The 19,756-nt window shown below is 37.9% G+C and overlaps 1 protein-coding gene across 3 annotated transcripts in view; it reads left to right on the top strand.

The window, feature by feature from the left end:
* The window catches only part of FAM126B (family with sequence similarity 126 member B), a 66,889-nt gene extending 55,921 nt beyond the window's left edge, over nt 1–10,968 (top strand). For all 3 annotated transcript variants that reach the window (XM_040971966.1, XM_040971968.1, XM_040971967.1), the window contains one exon: nt 3,662–10,968. In XM_040971966.1, the coding sequence (XP_040827900.1) occupies nt 3,662–4,260 (599 nt within the window). In that variant the 3' untranslated portion in view covers nt 4,261–10,968. The remainder of the gene's footprint in view (nt 1–3,661) is intronic.
* The last annotated feature ends 8,788 nt before the right edge of the window (nt 10,969–19,756 follow it).

Genomic DNA, 19,756 nt, shown 5'->3' with positions numbered 1-19,756 from the left:
TTTGCAACAGTAGCATATAATCTCTGAGAAACTGAAAGGATGATTTTTCTGTGATACTAGGGTGTTAAAATTAACAAGAATTTCTAATCTCTTTGACAGAGTGCACAGTATTGGTAGACTTTATAATCTAAAGAATAACTTTTCTTTGTCTAACCACTGAACTGCTGGGCTCTTTTCTGTGTGCTATTCTGGTGCACACTAGTTAATTTTAAATAATGGTTATTTTATAAAGTTCCTAGCTGGGATTGCAATGTAAAATTTAGAAGGCAGATAATATAATAGGTCCTTATTTCTATAATGTAGGTATCTCAAATGAGATTTTTTTCACACACCTACCATCACTATCACTATCTGTAAAACCAAACTTTGTTTTGCTAGATAAATACTTGCTGCTTTACATGAAATGCCATAGGAATTGACTTTGTGAAAAAAGGGCTACAACCAAATAGTTTTTTCACTATTTTATATATTGGTACTGTGAAACCTCTACACTAACTTATTAAATAAACCATGTGATTTTAAAAGAGGTTACATATTTTAAAAGACCAAACCAATTAAAGCAGTCAGCTTCCACCTTCGGGAAGCCTCCTGCTCTTTGGTGCATTAGGAATCTCAGCATGCTCAGTAAGACTGTAAATCTACCCTCTGTTCCCTTGCTGATTTGCCCAAGTGGACCTTACTTCATTTAACAGTGTTGCATGTGCATGATGTAGGGACTTAGAGAAGTTGGTACTGTTTAAGAAATCTTTGTTTAAATGTCTATGTAAAGTGCACTCTCCCCTTTTTGCTTTTCCTGTATCTCTTTATGTTATTCCTAGGACTCAGTTTTTATTTTGTATAAAATGCATAAAAATTTTAAAAGGGGAATAGTTCTAGAAATCAAAGAATTGCCTTAAATTGATCAATAGCTGATTTCTCACCATGCTTGAAAATTAAGTGAACTACTTAATAAACGTCTACTGTTTTTAGAATGTGGATTTATCCACACTGAACAGCTTTCTATTGAAAGTGTAGGATTAGGCTTAAAGGCTTTTTTCCAGTTCATCAAAGGTCTGCCCTTTGACAAAGGAACCAGAATAATATCCTTATTAATATCTCATTACATTCTGTTAAATATTTAACATTAGTGATTAAAATACCCTATTTTAATATCTCTTATCACTGGTGAAGAGTTAGTTTTAGGGAGGGGGTGGATGCATAGGCACAAGGAAAGGGAAATAAGTTTCTTATCATAATTGCATTTGTAAAAATTATTTTCTCTTCTAATTGAGGTTAATCGTAGTTTTAAAACCAGTATTAGTAGAAACTAAGTTGATAAGCAACAGAATTCATGAATAGAAAAATTCTTAAAAATATATTTTTTTAGATATTTCTTCTTTGTATCATGATTGGTACTATCAACTAAGGAGAAAATGTAAAGGTTGCTTTAAAATTTTGAGAAATGTTTGCCTTAAGACAACCTGTTTTTATGTATTATGGTTTAAAACAGTCTTACAAGTAAAATTGTGTTTGGGGAAAGTGTTTGGCATATTGGTTAAGATGCTTGCATCCACATTTGGAGTGCCTGCGTTCCAGTGCTGGTTACACTCTGAACTTCGGCTGCTGCTTGTGTGCCTCTGGCAGGCAGCAGTGGTAAATCAAGCAGCTGAGATCCTGTCATCCACATAGGAGACCCAGACTGAGTTCTGAGTTCTCAGACTCAGCTGCTGCACTGGTTCTGAGTGCATTTGAAGAGTGAATTAGTGGGTGGGAGATCTCTTTCTTTCATTCTGCTATTTAAACAGAAAAATGAAAATTTATAAACCATTTGAAAAAAAATTTTTTTTTATATGTTGAAATTCAAGGGGGAATATTAGACTATCACCTTCTTTTCTTCTGATTATCAGGTAGTATTCTATTTGTGAGCTTTATAGGTGAGGTTAAAATTATTAGTGAACTGAGGCTGAAACCTATGATTAAAGTGAATTCAGTATTCCATTACATTGAAACAGCATTTCTTAGAATATAGGTGCCAGTGGATTGTCCTGCATGATGCCTTTTATGTTGTTACCATCTTTTAAAGCCATGCTGCTTGGGCATCAGGTCTGCATGTAGCCAGATTCAAAAGCCAGCACTAAGTCTCTCAATGTCCTTTCCTATTTAAACAGATATACCTAATGATGTGTTTCTGTTCCCTCCCAGTTTTATATTGCTAATTCTAACCCTCAACCTGTAACTATCCTTTCCTGGACATTTTGGAGTTCTTTATAGTAATTCTAAGTAAATTACTAAAATAACATGAACATAAAATTTTTATATTGAGGTAAATGATATAGTTATTTTAAGGATGTTGAGAGAAGTGGTGTCAGCTACTACTATTCTTAGTAAATGCATTTTCATTGCCTTTGCATGACAGTTAAAAATTATTAAACTGCTGGATATAATAAGGTGCCTTTGCTTTAAGGATAGTCTGTTTCATTCTTCTATAAATATAGCTAAGAATATATTTTTATTTTTTCAAGTACTGTTAAAGATTGTGTTTAAACATTTAATATTACCTTTTGCTTATGTAATACTTAATTTTTTTCCTAACAATTCACCCTAACTATAATGTTGATATCTGTTTTATAGATTCAGATTAAATTTTCTTGCAGTTTTAGGGAAATATGTAATGATATAACAAGATAATTTTGAAAGAAGAAAACATATTACTTTCTTTTTTATTAAATTTATTATTTTATAGTACAATTCTATAGGTTCTGATATTTCCCTTAATATATAATTTCTAAGACAATATTTCACATACTTTAAGATAATTGGGTTTCTGGAAAACACAGCTCAATATACTAATATATATTTCTCTTCTTCACACAAAAGCCAAGATGAGGATTCTTATTAAATGCAGTGTCTGCATGAGATGTGATGGGACATTCTAGTAGTTTGTGATTATGATAACAATATGTCAATGTGCAGGCTCCAGAACAATATAGAAATATGCAATATAGAAAATACAAATTGTTAAATATTTCTGCTAGCTTGCTACCTTTCCTGTTTGATAATATTTTCTTCAAATTAATTATCAAGAATATATACAAACCAGTGAATGGATTGGTTCATAAGATAACTATGAAATTACTGAAAGCAATGTAGTTTTTTAAAGATTTTACTAGTTCTGTCTTCAAGGCTTTAGAACTGTGTACAAGCAGTTAGCAATTGTGAATATATTTTTATTGTATTTAAAAAGAGTTTGGCCTACTGGCATGAGTGAACTTTTGCTATAAGGCTGGGTAACTAAAATTGATGGAGTATCTATTACAGTCTGCCTTCTGGTGGGTTCAAGAAAACATGAGGAAAAGGCTGTTTGTTTGAATAGCTAGATATGGTCACTTCAGATGATGACAGTATATCACAAAGATTTATGAAGACTTTGCCTAGTTTTATGCGCCTAAATAACATCAGTATACTTTATAGTAGTTTTATAAAAGCTGGATTAATTAAATTGCCAGAATATGTAGCAATATAAGAATTCAGTGTAGATTTGATAATAGGGCTATTGCCAGTAGGTAGCAAACATTACCCAAGAAATAAGATCAGTGTTGATAGTCGCAGCTGTTCAGTTTTTGTTTGTTTTTTTTTAAATTTTAATTAGGCTATTGCTGAGTTTGTCTGATTTCTATTTTAGGTGCTGAGGGTATAAATGGAGATGAACCCGTAAACATGAATGATGCAGATGAAGGTTTTTCATCAGGGGCTTCCCTCAGCAGCCAACCAATTGGAACTAAACCATCCTCCTCGTCTCAGAGGGGAAGCCTGAGGAAAGTAGCAGCGGGGCGTTCCACCAAGGACAAAGAAACAGCCTCTACCATCAAGTCCAGTGAGAGCCCTCGAGATGCAGTAATTCGCAAGCAGTATGTACAGCAACCAGCTGATCTTAGTGTAGATTCAATAGAGTTGACACCGATGAAAAAACACCTGAGTCTTCCTGCTGGCCAGGTGGTGCCAAAAACCAATAGTTTAAGTCTAATCCGGACAGCCAGTGCTTCCTCAAGTAAATCATTTGACTATGTAAATGGTGGTCAAGCAGGTACCAGCATTGGGGTTGGCACTGAGGCAGTTACTAATTTAGGAGCCAACAATGCTAATCGATATTCAACTATCAGTCTACAGGAAGACCGGCTGGGTCAGGCTGGTGAAAGCAAAGAGCTCCTTAGTCCAGGAGCCCCCTTAACCAAGCAATCTCGATCCCCAAGTTTCAATATGCAGCTAATATCCCAGGTGTAGTTTTGAAAGCCTCTCTCCTCTCTCTGCTTATCTTTTAAAGTGAACATTTCATTGTTCAAGAACAGACTTCATCCCCTTTGTGAAAATATTGAGTCATCACAATCAGATTTGGTCTAGGTATCTTCATATACTGTATTTTGTATGGAAACAGCAATAAGGTTTTCTTTCCCCCTTGTCCCATATCTTCTATTCCTTGTAAATGTGGTTGTGAAACAGTGTAAAATCTTTGCCTTTTCCATGCCTTCCTTTTTCCTTGGGTGATGTGCAATCCATCGTAGGCTGATCGGTCCCATTTCAACACTGTGAGACTGTGGACATGTCAGAGGAAATGGTGTATATGATCCCTATGAAATGATTCTTTGACTTTTGTTTAAAAACAAAACGGGTTTGCTCTCGTAATCTATAGAACTATGAAGATTACTGGATCATATTTTTTTCTCTCGTAACCAGGAGTGCCTCAGAGATTCTGCTATGACTTTGGACTTCTCTGAGTCTGTGCAATCATTTTCTTGAGAAGCATGGGGGAAAGATGGTAGACTACTGCACTTTTAATTAAAATGAGGTTGGCCACTCCATCATCTCCCTTATCCCGAGGACATAAATGTTCATTTACTGAGGCATGTAAATCAAATTGTACCCACCTCCTTTGGAGGGAGATGCTCTAAGTTGGTTGTGTAATTGATAATGCACTTTCTCAATGGCTCTGTAGTCATTTTAAGATGTCTTCCCTCTTCCCCACAAGGGCACAGGTCATTTCTGTCCTTAAAGTTTGAACAGTTAGCAAATCAGAGAATCCAAGGAGCATGTTTAGTTTTCCAGGAATGATTGACACACTTGGTGCTGGGGTTTTGTGGGGGGAGGGGTGGTTTTTGTTTAGCTTGTGTGTGAGGGAAAGTTTTGACTGGGTTTTTTCTTTGCCTTTGTGAGCTGATGACTGAAGTAGAGCAGTACATCTTCAGGTAAAGGGAGGGATTTCTTAGTCCACTTTCTGTGATCTCAGACAGTTGGAGAAACCCTTTCAGCTGCTTCCTAGATGTACTTAAAATTCAGTCAGATATTTTGATTAGGAAACCTAAAGTCCTACGAGATCATATACTCCAAGGAAATACATCAGGGACAGATAATTGGCTGAAAACACTGATGCTTCAATGTGACACATTTTTATAGAACATTTTTACCAGGGGGTACTGATTGATTTCTCCTACAAGGACCACACTGCCTTTGTGTTTAATGTAATGCAATTTGTGAATCTTCTGATCATATATCTGCAAAGTTTCTCATTTTTATAAGACTTTGAAATCATGCCAGTAAGCTAGATGTTGAATGTATGTAAGTAGCGTTTGGTAACTGCTAAGAGGCTGCAAAAATACATTATTGGTAAAAAAAAAAAAAGTTTTTATTTGGTTGTATGCATTTTATTATAACCTCTTCTGAGTCTCAGGCTCTAAGAATTGAAAAAGAAGGGAATATGTTGTGTTTTTGAAAATCAGTATTGTGACTTAAACTGCTGTAAGTTATCCTTCCATGAAATACATTAGAGCTATTAATGCTCTTTATATTTAGGTGTTTTTATTTCACTATTGTGAACGAAAAATACAAAGTTTATAGAAAGCAAGTATTCTCCTAATTAACAACCTTTAAAATTTTACCTCTACCAGTTAAAACTGTAGTATCTTTTGATAAATAAATTATCCAGGAAAATGACTTTTTTAAACTGACTTTTTTTAGTGACTTCTCCTCACCCTTTATTGTTAAGAGCAATTTTTTTTTTAAATAAGTGACTTTCTGTTAGTGTCTTTATAAGAACAACAAAGTGTTTGAATTTGGCAGTGTGTAATGGTTTTCAGCTTATATGAAAATGGAAAACTAGAACTAGTGTGAACAACATTGCCAAAGTCCAAGGTAAAACTAAAAATTGGTGAATAGACAAATTTATTGGTGTGCGTGTGTATGTCTCACAAAGTTGTATTTTATATATCCCTTAATTTAAGGGCAGATAAAAATTAGAAGATAGCCAAAATTAAAGGAGATCTGAAAATTTGTAACATACCAGGTATAGAAAAGAAGTTTCAGGTATATAATAAAAGCAGTACTGTACTAGGGAATAAGATTTAATTTTTAAACTTATTTATTCAAATGACAGAGAATTGGAGAGGGAGAAGGAGAGACAGAGACATCTTCCATCCACTGTTTCACTCCCTAAAATGGCCACAAAGGCCAGGGCTGGAGCAGACTGAAGCCAAAGCAGCTTCCTATGGGTCTCCCACATGAATGTGGAGGTCCAAGCCCTTGGCGCCATTCTCCGCTGTTTTCCCAGCGCATTAGCAGGGAGTTGGGTTGGAAGTGAAGCAGCTAGGACTTGAACCAGCACCCATATGAGATGCCAGGCCTCACAGGCAGTGGCTTTACCCCTGACACTGTGTCAGCCTGGCTATGGCTGGAGCTCAAGTCACTCTGTAAAATACCTACTTTGTGTAAAAGGTTAAGAGATTTAAAATTCAGCAAATTATACATGATTGGCATAAGATAGCACGATTTTAATTGGAGCACCAAAAAAAAAAAATAACCAATAATGTACCAGCTTTAGAGTATAAATTATAGTAAATATAAAATTTTCCTCTGGTTGGAAATGCTGTTAGTACCCAAAAAGTTGGTGACTGAAAATTTTCATCTTGTAAGATTGAATTTATTTATATGTGTAATGTGTGTATACAACAATATTTTATACCCATTAATGTTTCATGATCATGCTACTTTTGCTTCAGATTCTTTTAGTTGAACCTAATGAGGAAGCATTTCATTTAAATTTGGTGTTCAGTGTCTTAAAACAGATTTCATGTGTGAGATATTGTTAAGGTGGAATTGAGCTTAATAAGCTATCAGTCAAATTTTCTAAGTTTTTTTGGAATATGTTTGTATTACTCTCTGGCATTTAATTTAAATTTAAATAATTTAGCTTTATTTCAGATACACAGCAGCTATTATGTGCTAGATGTTCATACATTAGTCCTCTGACAACTTCCTAACTTTCATTTTAAAAAATACACTCAGCTATGGAAAAGACCCGTAAGGAGAAAATACTTGTTTTCTATAAAAACATAATTTGACTGATGTCTCCTATGCTAGGATAGATTAAGAGATACAAGGAAATACATGAAGGTCTTGCAGTTCTCTTCTATGACATTAATTAAAATTCTTAATGTTACCAGAAAACAAAATGTAAAATAACAAGTTAAACTGGAGGTTTTTAAAATATGAAACTATTTGAAAAAGCTGGAGTGGGCTGGAGGTGATGACTACCATTTTAAGTCCTGATCCCTACCATCGTTCTTACCTTCCCAGTTCACTTTTCTGTACCTGTTTACTATGGAATCAGAATTTCTGTGCTGGACACTTCTCTACCACCACCCACCATCCATCATCACCAGACACATTTAAACAACTGTTCACTCTCAGGCAATAGCCTCAAAGAGATTGTGATGGATTAAGGTTTCATGATTAAGAAGCAGAGCCAGAATCAAACCTCATTCTCCCCTCTCAAATGTTATGAAGACCTCACTGCTTCTCTTTTGTACATACTAAGATACATGTGGTGTGTATCACTCTCTCAATTTTTCTGGTCTAGTAGTTGGTGAATATAGCACATTACAAAACACTAAATCTAGAAAAATGTAGAGAGTTAAGTATAGAAGAAAAAGTGTTGGAAATGTAGGTATCTAAACAGATATAAGGATGAATAGATAACATTGTTCATTAATTTATGCCTTACTGTTTTCTGCCATGTAACAATTGTATGCTGCCATTTTGCGGTTTATTTTATTTGTGGGAATTTATTTAAATGTAAAATAAACCAAATAAAAAGGCTTGGATCAGTGTTCCTAGCTACTCTCAAGTAATTTGAATCAGCCAGCTTTTAGTCACCAACGTGGCAAGTTAATTGTATTGCACAGTGGAGTACTGCAGAATAAAGATTAAATAAATTCATTTTCATTCATTTCTAATGTAAAACAGATTGAACCTTATGCTGAGAACAGATAGAAGCAATATTTCGGTATGTGATTAAATAAGGCTTATAGTGTGAAGGTTTTGGTTCCATAATGGATCAATGACCATGTTGTCATTTAAAGTGTATATACCATATAAAATGTCTTAAATTTGATCATCTCGGCTATATAAACTTAATATTTCCAACCTGTATTCTCAAATTCCATTTAGTAGCTTTAAACTAATTATTATTTATTAGACACTGGAATACTGAGAATAACATCTTTTGTAATGTTTTGTTTGCAACTACTTTTGTGCATATTTTAATGAAGTGAGGCTTTTTTCCTGCCTCACTTTATGAGGTTTGTATGAGTCTGTTTTTGAGTAATTTAATTGTTGACAGTCGTCTCATTTGATTCCCTGCATGTCCATTTGTAAATAAAAAATAGTATGTCTTTATGGGTAGTACACCATATAAACACTGGCAAGGAGGATCTCTCCTTTTGTGATGTTGAATTTTCATTTAAAAATTTAAAAAATCAGCCTTCAGTTCCATTGTTTTTTAGTTTAAAAAAGCTTTCATAAGTCATGCCTGTGAACAGAAAATTTAAGAATTTAGGGCAACTTTTCTATACTATGCCTCTATGTTAGACAGTCTACACAGATTTTTAGCTTTCAAGGTGAATGATAAATTGTCCTTGTTTCAACACTATGTTGGGTTGAGACACTTATTTGTAATACTTTAATTTTTAAAAAATGGTTTTTAGAAACAAGAGTTTAAAAACCAGTTATAAGTTGATAGCTTAAACTCTTAGGAATTAAAATATCTGCCAGATTATCAGATGGTATGCAATGTAAAATTGCTAATAGTGCTAATAAAGTCAAGATGAGTCAATAGACTGGTACAATTATTCATGTCAAAGTAGTCTTTCCCGATACTGGGAGACGTAAATTTTAATATTTTCTGCATTGTTTGGGCCTAGTGGGTATATTATATTGGCACTGAGACAATTCATAGGAAATGCTATACATAGAACATTATCATCTTTCAATCTCTCTGCCCATGTAGGCACATTCTTTCCAAACTTGACCACACAATCACAAACTTTTGGTAACTTCAATCTATTCAGTATTTTTTAATTTATCTATTAGTATTATCATTCCCTTGAGAAATACACACAGCAGCAAACAATTTAGGGTAGAGTTATCACAAAGCAGAGAAAGATATGAAAAAAACTGGCAGTATAGTACAGAAATCTAGGTTCAGTGTTTTCTCAGTTTTGAGAAAATGTGTTAGTAATGTTTACAGATTGACATATTCACATGTCTACTATTAAGTTTAATATAGATTTTTACCAAACTATAGAATTAAGTATAGCTTACGGTATAAGTCCTTTTTAAGAATGTGTGTTTGGTATTAGACCTAATAAGGAAATCTTATTTTCAAAGAGAAAGATAACTGGACAATCCATCCCCAACAACAGAATTGATAATTAATTTGTACTTTCAATTTTAATCTTATCAGGAAGTTCTTTATGTCATAATTGGATACACAGTTGACCAAGGAAAATGTTACTAACCAAATATAATCTTTTAAAGTTTGTAATGGATTGAAGCTCCTTTAACACAGCTAATTGCTATCTGCCTTGGAGGAAATAAATATTAAAAAGATTTATTTGGTCTCAAAACCCAGTATACAAAAGCTACAAAATCCCATTTGAGGCTTTCTGTCAGTAAAATGTCAATTTTATACTTTCAGCAAAATTACCAGTTAAATGTGAAGTCTAATTATTCCTTATAGCACATTTCCATGTCTCCTTAAATTAAGGCATCTTAATACTTTTAGTACTCATCAGTATTGAATAGGGGAAATTTGCTAAGATATGATATTGCAAATTTTTTAAATCAAGTGGAAAGTAATAGAAATTATCTATTATGAGGGCAATGGCAATTATCTCTAAGTTTAATATTAGTTAAACTGGTATGGTTTGTTTACATAATTTATGTATATGGCTATTCTGAGTACTTTTTTTCTTTTCAGAAAAATATGACATAGATAAGAAAAGCTAAAAACTCATTTTTAAAAAATGTATAGAACAGTTAAAGATTAATAAATTTATTTAAACTATTAAATAATGATTTGATGGGGGTGGGAAATGAAATACAATTGTATATTAATTAATGTTCCAAACAGGTTCTGTGTATTAATTTAAATATCAGGTAACAGTTAAAAATGATTGTATTATGCTATCTTGGAAAGAGAAACTTAGCTTTCTAACACTCACTGATCATAGTTTAGTTGTTTTTGCTGTTGTTGTTGTTCTAATTTAGTCTAAACTGAAGTGTGCTCTATACTCCAGATGGTATTTTAAAATATTTGTAATTAATTTCTAACATACTTCTACATCAGCTGTTCTGATTCTTACTCTAAAAATTATGCTAGCATTGCATTTAACTGGTTAAATGAAATGGTTTTTGTGAGATAATGATTATGTTCCTACTATTTTTGTTACATTTGGCTCTCTGGAGATCGAATTTCTGAAGGATTTCTACCACTTTGATTTTATGTATGTCACTGTAGACAGATAAACAGCTATCATCCCACTTTTGTATGTTTGATCCATAAAAGGACATGGAATGTATAGGTAAGCTTTGTTTATACTAGTATAAACTTGAGCTTGGTTCCCAAGTTTTCAGGGTGGTGCTGGTAAAAATGTAAATGGACAGGCATTAGGACTGGTGAAAGCCTTTATTTTTTCAAAGCTAAAGGGTAAAAACATCCACACATTTAAGATCATATTTATTGGTGCATGTAAGCCATTATCTTGTCTTACTAAACGGATTAATGCTGTTGATTGTTGAAATGTGAAATGTAGTTACTGTTGACCTTGTAAATATCTGCCAGAGATGAAAAAATATTTTAAGTTATTGTAAATAAAGATGTATAAAATTCAATATCAGTCTGCAATGCAGAAGCATATCTAAGATGTTATATATTGTGTTTCTTGAGAGATGTGTAATATTCCTTAGATGTATCTAGTTACATTAAGACTGTAAATTTTTTGTACAGTATAAAAATACAGCTTTTAACAGTATTCCCTGGAGTTGGTTTTTGCTTTGTTGTTAAGATATATTTCTTTTACTAAAAAGTCAAAACTATAGAGAGGAACTTCCTCGGTTCCCAATTGCTTGATTCTCAGTAGCTTCAGCTGATCAGTGACATAACCGTGGGCCTTCCTGAGCTGTGAGTGGTTAGTTGGCAGGTACACTGTGTTGATCCATTCTTTGTCTTGGAGCAGGCAGTATAGCTTGTACTGGGCGGTGCCAGAGATACTGTGGAAGTAGCCAAAGGAGCACACAGCAGAGGCCACATCCTTGTGGGTGTACAGAGTGCCGAAGTGGAAGCCATAGATGCCAAAATCCTTACTAGTTCCCCAGATCACATGGGTTCTGTTGGGGTCAGGCAAGCTTTCTGTGCTCAGCACACTGTGGAACAAAGAGATCTTCCATCTGCTGATTCAGTCCCCAGATGGCCACATCGGCCAAAACAGGGTTGATCTGAAGGCAGGAGCCCAAAGCCTTGGGCCATGCTCTACTGTTTTTCCAGGCCATTAGCAGGAAGTTGGATCAGAAGTGGAACAGCCAGTACTTGAACCACCATCCATATGGGATGTTGGCTCTACAAGCAGAGGCTCAGTTGGGTAGGCCACCACTCTGGCCACTGAAATTTATCTTACTAAAATTTTACATCTTAAAATGGTCTTTTTCACTATATATTTTCCAAAGCATGACATTTTTTAAAAAAAAGATGTATTATTTATTCTATTGCAAAGTCAGATATACAGAGAGGAGGAGAGACAGACAGGAAAATCTTCCGTCCAGTTGTTCACTCACCAAGTGACCAGAGCGCCTGGAGCTGTGCTCATCTGAAGCCAGGAGCCAGGAACTTCCTACAGGTCTCTCACGTGGGTGCAGAGTCCCAAGGATTTGGACCATTCTCAACTGCTTTCCCAGGCCACAAGCAGGGAGCCAGATGGGAAGTGGAGCTGCCAGGATTAGAACTGGCACCCATATGGGATCCTGGCGTGTTTAAGGCAAGGACTTTAGCTGCTAGGCTATTGCACTGGGCCCAACGGATGACATTTTATTGATGTACTTTTAGTTTCTATCCTCTCACTAAATTAAGGTGATGTCTCAAATTACATATTCTGTCACAAAGAAAGAACATAAAGGCAGGAATGAAATTAATATACACAGCCCGGCACAATAACCTAATGACTAAATCCTTGCCTAGCATTTACTGGGATCTCATATGGACACTGGTTTGTATCCCAGCTACTCCACTTCCCATCTAGCTCCCTGCTGTGGCCTGGGAAAGCAGTAGAGAATGGGCTAAATCCCTGGGATCCTGCACATGTCTGGGAGACCTGGAAAAAGCTCCTGCCATTAGATCCACTTAGCTTTGGTTGTTGCAACCTTTTGGAGATTGAACCAGCGGATGGGAAGATCTTTCTGTATCTCTTCTCTCTGTAAATCTGCCTAATAAAAATTTAAAAAGAAATTTACATACAGCATACCATGCATTTTTGTAAGTTAATTATAGGGACACAATTTTATATGTAAACTACTTTTTTTTTAAGGACAGAAAGATCTTCCATTCCTTGATTCACTCTTTGTATGGCTGTAGCAGCAGATTTGAGTTGATATGAAGCCAGGAGCTTCTTCTGTGTCTCCCACATGGCTGCAGGATCCCAAGGACCTGAGCCATCCCCCATTGCCTTCCCAGCCACAAGCAGGAAGTTAGATGGGTAGTAGAGCAGCTGGGGTGCAAACCAGTGTCCATATGGGATGCCAGGACTTGAAGGTGAAGAATTAGCCTGTTGAGCCACAGTATGGCCCATAGTATTAAACTTTAACTCATCCAGATATAAAGATGGAAAATTAATTACTTATTTTTGGATATGCTTAACATTAGTTTGAACAAATCAGATTTTCAGGTATTACACAAATGTTTCTAGTATTGAAATGTAAAATTTTTCTGTCTTTGACCATTATAAAGAGAAGTCAACATTGTGACAGTACAATTCACACTTCAGCAAAGTATGAAGGCACTCATTTCACCAGCAATTCCTTTTGCAAATATTTGGTCTTTCTTGCATGAATTTAATTTAGGATTCAGCACCAGCTTTCTTTTCTTTTTCCCTTTCTTTACTTGTATTTCCTATTAAAATATCTTGTGCCTCTTTATGATTGTTATTTCTTGCTATCCACCAAACGTTTCTCTCCTTTTTACTTCAGATCCAAGCAATTCAAAGTACATAATGTTTCTGGCATCTTGCTTATGCCTTAATCCAAAGACCAATAGTTCAAGGGAAGAATGCCTTAAGGCAACTCAAGGCTGAATTTTTACTTATCTTTCAATTGAAAGGCTGATTTACAAAGAGGAGAAAAACAGAGATCTCCTCAATCTCACTAGTTCACTCCACAAATGGCTACAGTGGCAGGAGCTGAGCTAATCTGAAACCAGGAGCTTCCTCCACATGGGTATAGGGTCCAAGGACCTGAGCCATCCTCTACTGCTTTCCCAGGCCATAAGCAGGAAGCTGGATTGGAGTTAGAGCATCTGGGACTCGAACTCGCACCTATATGGGATGTTGGCACCTCAGGAGGAGGATTAGCATGCTATGCATCACTCCTGCTCCCGAATTTGTTTTTGTCTCAGGACCTCCATTATTTAGAAGGCTTGAGACCCATCCGTCAACAGTTTCATTTTCCCCTCTTTATTAGTAGTATACAGAGTATAAAGGGTAAAAGCTGTTTTCCTTTGAAGTTGGAAAATTTAATACAGCTGTGGTATTAATAGTGGAAGCATCATTTCTCCATACATGTGTAACCCTTGTACAGGTAAATCACTTTTGTGACTCAGCAGTTCTTTCCTCATGAATCAGTAACAACTAACATGTCTTTGAGTGCTTAGAATGTCCCCAGGCACTTTTAAACACTCAAGAAAATCTGGTATTTTACTTAACAAAACAGCCATTAGGTAAGTACTGTTAACCTCCTTTTAAATTTATTTTGAGTCAGAATTACAGATGGAGGTCACACACACACACACACACACACACACACACACACACACACACACAGGTATCTTCCACCCCTTGGTTTACTTCCCAAATGGCTGCAATTTGGATCTGTTAGAAACTGGGGGTTAGGAGCTTCTTCCAGGTCTCTGGATCTGTTAGAAACTGGGGGCTAGGAGCTTCTTCCAGGTCTCTCATATGGGTACAGTGGCTCAAGGACATAGGAGAGGGTAGAGGCATACCATTTTGTGTTTGGGACCCCCAAAAGTCTTAATCTAGGCGTAGGTCATAATCTAAATATTGTGGCCTTAATATGTGGTAATGTCCCTCTCTATCTTGTTCAAGATGTTATAGCAGAAAGGAATGGGAGTGGTTTCTTCTAAAACCCACCTGAAAGACTTCCCTTCTGTCAGTTTGCTTTAGGGAACAGCATTTAACACACATTAGGAAGAAAAGATATTTTTATGGCCAAGTCATGCTGATCAGTGCACACTGAATCACTGTGTAATCTAACTACAAAAACTTAAAATAGTTTATTCTCTCCTATACGATAGGGAAGTCCCAAAACATAGGCTTTCCCTGTTTCCTCAAAGTAAAATAAAAACAATTTTAAGAATCCTATAAACGTGGTCCTGTCGGCCACATGGCTCTGGCCAACAGAACCTGTGCCACTCTAGGCTGGGGAGACCTGGGATTTTCGCCCACCCACCATAGGTGGCAGCCAGCAGAACTCAGGTTGGCTGCTTTGGGGACTTGAGGTGTGGGTTTGCAGGGTTCTGAGGAATGGCACAGATGGAGGTGCAGGAGGACCCAAGGGTAATGTCCATGTGAGGAATCACTTCCGAAGGACTTCCACAGACAAGGCCACCATACTTGCAGGGCTAGATCACGGAACCCACCAGTGAGAGTTGGAAAAGAGAACAGGTAATGTGAGGCTAGGCCATTACACTAATCATCATGTGAGTGATTTAAGTCTGGGGACAGAATCCGGGGGTCGAGGCGGAGGTTATATGGGCTCACCCATGTGGAACAGCAATCTCCGTTAGCAAATGCAAGACCTGTGGCTGAGAACAGGTCTTGTTGGGGAGCAAAAGGGACACCCCAGCAGGGTTGGGGATCCCACTAGTGAGCATGAGCACTGGAATGGGGGCACTAAGCTAAGCTGGATATAGCTGCAGTCTCCATTGGCATGGATGTGGACTGGGTCTGGGCTAGTCTTGGGCTAGACTCCAGCACCCACTAGTACTTGTGAGAGCCAGGATGGGTGCTGAACATGCTGGACTAGGTCTCTGTTCCCACTAAATTGCAAGAGAGCTGTGTCTGGGTGGACCAGGTGTGGCTAGGCTGTAACACACAACAGTAAGAACCGGATCTGGTGTGGGCCAGTTGAACAGACACTGTTCTTGCCAGAACAAGAGGTAGACAAAGTCAGCCTAGGCCAATGACCCAGGCTGTGTGCAAGATCTGCCACAGAGAGTGTGACCTGGTACAGGAGCTTGCAGAATTCCTTTGCCAGGACTCAGTCCCTGCAGGAAAGCATAGGAACCAAGGCAAGAACAAACCACGCCAGTTATAGTATCTGCTGGCATACATGTGGGTCAGGTCTTGGGGCAGGCCAGGCTAGTCCAGTTTATAACATTGACTGGCACATCTGAGAACCAGGACAGGGTGCAGGAGAGCCCAAGATGGGGTTGTAACACCAGCCAGTTCACACTGGGGCCATGAACGAAGTCTGGCAGGGCCAGGCTAGGTTGAATACCCTGGAAATTGGAACTGGGGGCAGGCTACAGCATCTGCTGGTGGATGCTAAAGTGAGGCGAGCTGTACCAGACTGGGACAGTGGGTACCGGGTCCATGAGCCCTGTGATTGTGGGTCTGGTGGAGCCTGGATCACCCAGCCTGCCTACCTGTGTGGCGGTGTCGAGTTTGTGAAGCCCAGGGTTGAGGTGTGCAGTGGGGCTCAGGTCTGTGGACCTGCCTGTGAGTACCAAGTCCATGAGCCCCAGGGGTGGGGGTCTAGCAGGGCCCAGGTTGACTGATCTGGGTCTTTGGGTCCACCTAGGAGAACTGACCTTCCTCAATGGAAAAGACAGAGTAGTGGACAGCTGGCCCTGATGCACATGGAGGATATTGCAGCCCACTGGGGCCTGCAGAGGACATCTGATACCATAGCAGAGGAAGGAGAACAGAACAAATAGGACAATTATCTCAGCCCAACAATGACAGCAGATATCTGGATAAGACTCTAAGTTGACTCTAAGGTCAACTGTGTCAGTCATTGGACATTGGAAGAATTTTCTCATGGAAATCCATGGATCAGTGAAATCAACAGCATTCAGAACTATGGAAACCACCTGGGCAGAACCCTTGGAGAGTGTACCAACCCTGGGTTGCTATTCCATGGCCATTCCCTATCCCCGGATACTGGAGCAGGTGGGAGGCTGGGTATGGCTTCTCTCTCTTTATCTCCCCCTTACCCACTGAATCAGGCAGAAGAAATAGAAAATTCAGAAATGATGATCACACCTACTTTTCCCTGACCCTGGATCCTTCCCACCTGGTCAACTATGTCAATATCTAAAACAAATAAAAAATGTTGTCTATAAAAATACTGTGTTATAAATAATATGTCTATACATATCAAAGAGTATTAATTATTTCCTAAAGGTAATTACCTATTATTTTAATTGCTATGCACATATTTAGGCTTATTCTAAATTACTACTACTTTGATGAAGTCATACTCTATGTTGTTTTACAACAAACTCACTGCTTTACCATCCCTGGTAAGAGAAAATCCTGAAGATAAACTAGCTTCCAACTACCATATTCTTTCATTCCTAGATACTCAAAAGTAATCACATTTAACTTATTGTGCACAACTGACACCACATTGGCAATTTAGGAAAATTTGAGTAGAAATTGTTGAATCACTGTCACTGATAGTGTGAATTAAGTTCCTATCAAGTGTGTTTAATGTATAGTATGTAGGTATTTTGTATCTGACAAAATCTTTCATTCTCCATAATTCATTAGCTTTAAGGCTTCACTGCACATTAAATTCAACTTTAATCTTTTTAAAGATTTCTGGGGGCCACTGTGCTGGAGTAGCAGGTTATGTCAGCATTCCATACGGGCTGCTCCACTTCAGAATGATCTATCTGCTAATGGCCTGGGAATGTAGTAGAAGATGGTCCAGGTGCTTGGACTCCTGCAGCCACGTGCAGGACATGAAGAAGCTTCTGGCTTCAGCCTGGCTCAGTCCTGCCTGTTGTGGCCATTTGGGGAGTGCACCAGCAACTATCTTTCAACCTCTGCCTTTCAAGTAACTTTTTCTTTTTAAGGAATTCTGATGACCAGGTCATATTTAGAGAATAGTAAGTAGTTCCGACATCAGTTTTAAAATTTCTCATGTACAGTCAGGATTGAAGACGATAATCTTTTGTGGGGAGCGGTGTGCTGGGAGCCAACCCCACGTGTATGAGGGGCCACTGCAAGATGGCGGCTGGCCAAGGGCAAGGAGGTGGGATTTGTCTCACCAGCAGATAAACAGGAAGTCACAGGGATAGGCTAGTGATTATGTCATAGCTACTGGCCTATCAGGTAGTGCCCAGTGGACCCATAGGGAGAAGTGATTGGTGGAGAACTGTATATAAGCAGCCCGCTTTCAGCAATAAATCTTTTTGTTCGCCCTGCTTTTCGTTCGCCTGCCCGTTTTCATTCGTCTCTCCTTTCTTGTTCACCTGTTCGTTTGTGTGTGTGTTTGTGTGTTCATTCAGTGTGTGTGTGCCAGTTGCGGTGGCAGTTCCAGGCCCTCGAGATTCCTCGTCATTTTAGTGTCGCCGCAGGACAGCAACATCTTTGGCTTAACTATATTTTTTCTCCATGTCCAGAATCATTGACTTGATCTTTTTTTTTCCTTGAGAAATCTATAAAATAGTAAGTACAATGTAAGTATTAACCTATCACATATTTGTACCTCACTTATAGACTTTCTTTTTAGTGCTCCAGTCTGCCTTTAATCTCTTATCTATAGCTACTGTAAATATTGTGTCAATACAACTTCTTTGGCCTTAATTTTAGGCCCCTAAAACTTTCAGGTCTTTATATTCCTTTAATATTTGTCTATTTGAAAAGGCAGAGTAATACAGAGAGGGGAAAAGAGATCTGTCTGTTATTCACTGCTCACATGGCCGTAACAGCCAGCACTACACCAGGCCAAGAAGTCAGGAACTCTATCCTGGTCTTCCACATGATTGCTTGCATACTTGGGCCATCTTCCTGTTTTTCTGGGTACATTAAAAGAAAGCTGAATGGCTAGCAGATTATCCAGGACTCAAACCACTTGCCAGCAATCACTCAGAAGTTCTAAACTATGGGGGAGGCATTGGCATATCATTAAGACCCTGCTTGGGAGGCTGACTGTTATGGTGGAGCAGGCATCCCGTGTAGGAATTGGTTCAAATGCCAGCTGCTCCACTTATGATCCAGCTCCCTGTTAATAGCCTGGAAAAACATCAGAAGATGGCCACTCAGAGGGGAGACCAAGAAGAAGCTCCTTGCTCCAGACTGAACCAGCTCCAGCTGTGATGGCCATTTAGAAAGTGAACCAGCAGGTAGAAGATATCTGACTCTCTTTTTCACTAACTCTTCCTTTCAAATAAATAAACCTTGGGGCTGGTGTGACATGTTACACCTCTGCTCGCCATGACAACATCCCAAATGGGTGCTGATTCCAATCCCAGTTGCTCCCTACCAATGGCCTGGGAAAGCAGCAGAGTTTGGCCTAAGTGCTTGGGCCCTTGCACCTATGAGGAAGACCCAGAAGAAACTTCTAGTAGCTGATTTTGGACTGGCTCACTTTTGGCCACTATGGCCATTTAGGAAGTGAACTAGTGGATGGAAGACCTTTGTCTCTCTCTTTTTCAAATTAATAAATAAATCTTTAAAAGATTAACTTTGGTGTAAAATATTTTCACATGTGTTATTTTTTCCTGACATGCATTTTCCATGAACCCTTTGAAAGATTCCTTATATGCATGAATTACAAGTTTTTCTGCTCCACAATAAACTTAAACTCCATTTTTCATGAAGTTTTAAATTTCCCTTATAGGCGTGTTTCTCCTGGTTTTGTTTTGTCTTCGTTTGTTTTGTTTTGCCTTTGTATGTTTTTTATTTGAGATTCAGAGAGACAAAGTGAAAGCTCCCAAACACAGGTGCACTTCCCAAATACCCAATAGTCAGTTGGACCTGATGACAGCTTGCAGCCAGGAACAAAGCCAAATCTCCAGAACAGGTGTAATGGACCCAACTACTTGAATGATTGTCACTTGCTGTCTCCTGACATTCTATTGGAAAATTTAGTGATGGCTAAATTTGATTGGAAGCTCAGCTAACAGTGGCAGAACTTCCCAGCAAGTGTTAATGAA

Source organism: Ochotona curzoniae, unplaced genomic scaffold, assembly GCF_017591425.1.
Source record: "Ochotona curzoniae isolate NIBS_2020 unplaced genomic scaffold, NIBS_Ocur_1.0 contig_2210, whole genome shotgun sequence".
NCBI classification, from domain to species: domain Eukaryota; kingdom Metazoa; phylum Chordata; class Mammalia; order Lagomorpha; family Ochotonidae; genus Ochotona; species Ochotona curzoniae.
Note: the sequence above shows the minus strand (reverse complement) of the source record. Positions and strands in the feature narration are given on the sequence as shown.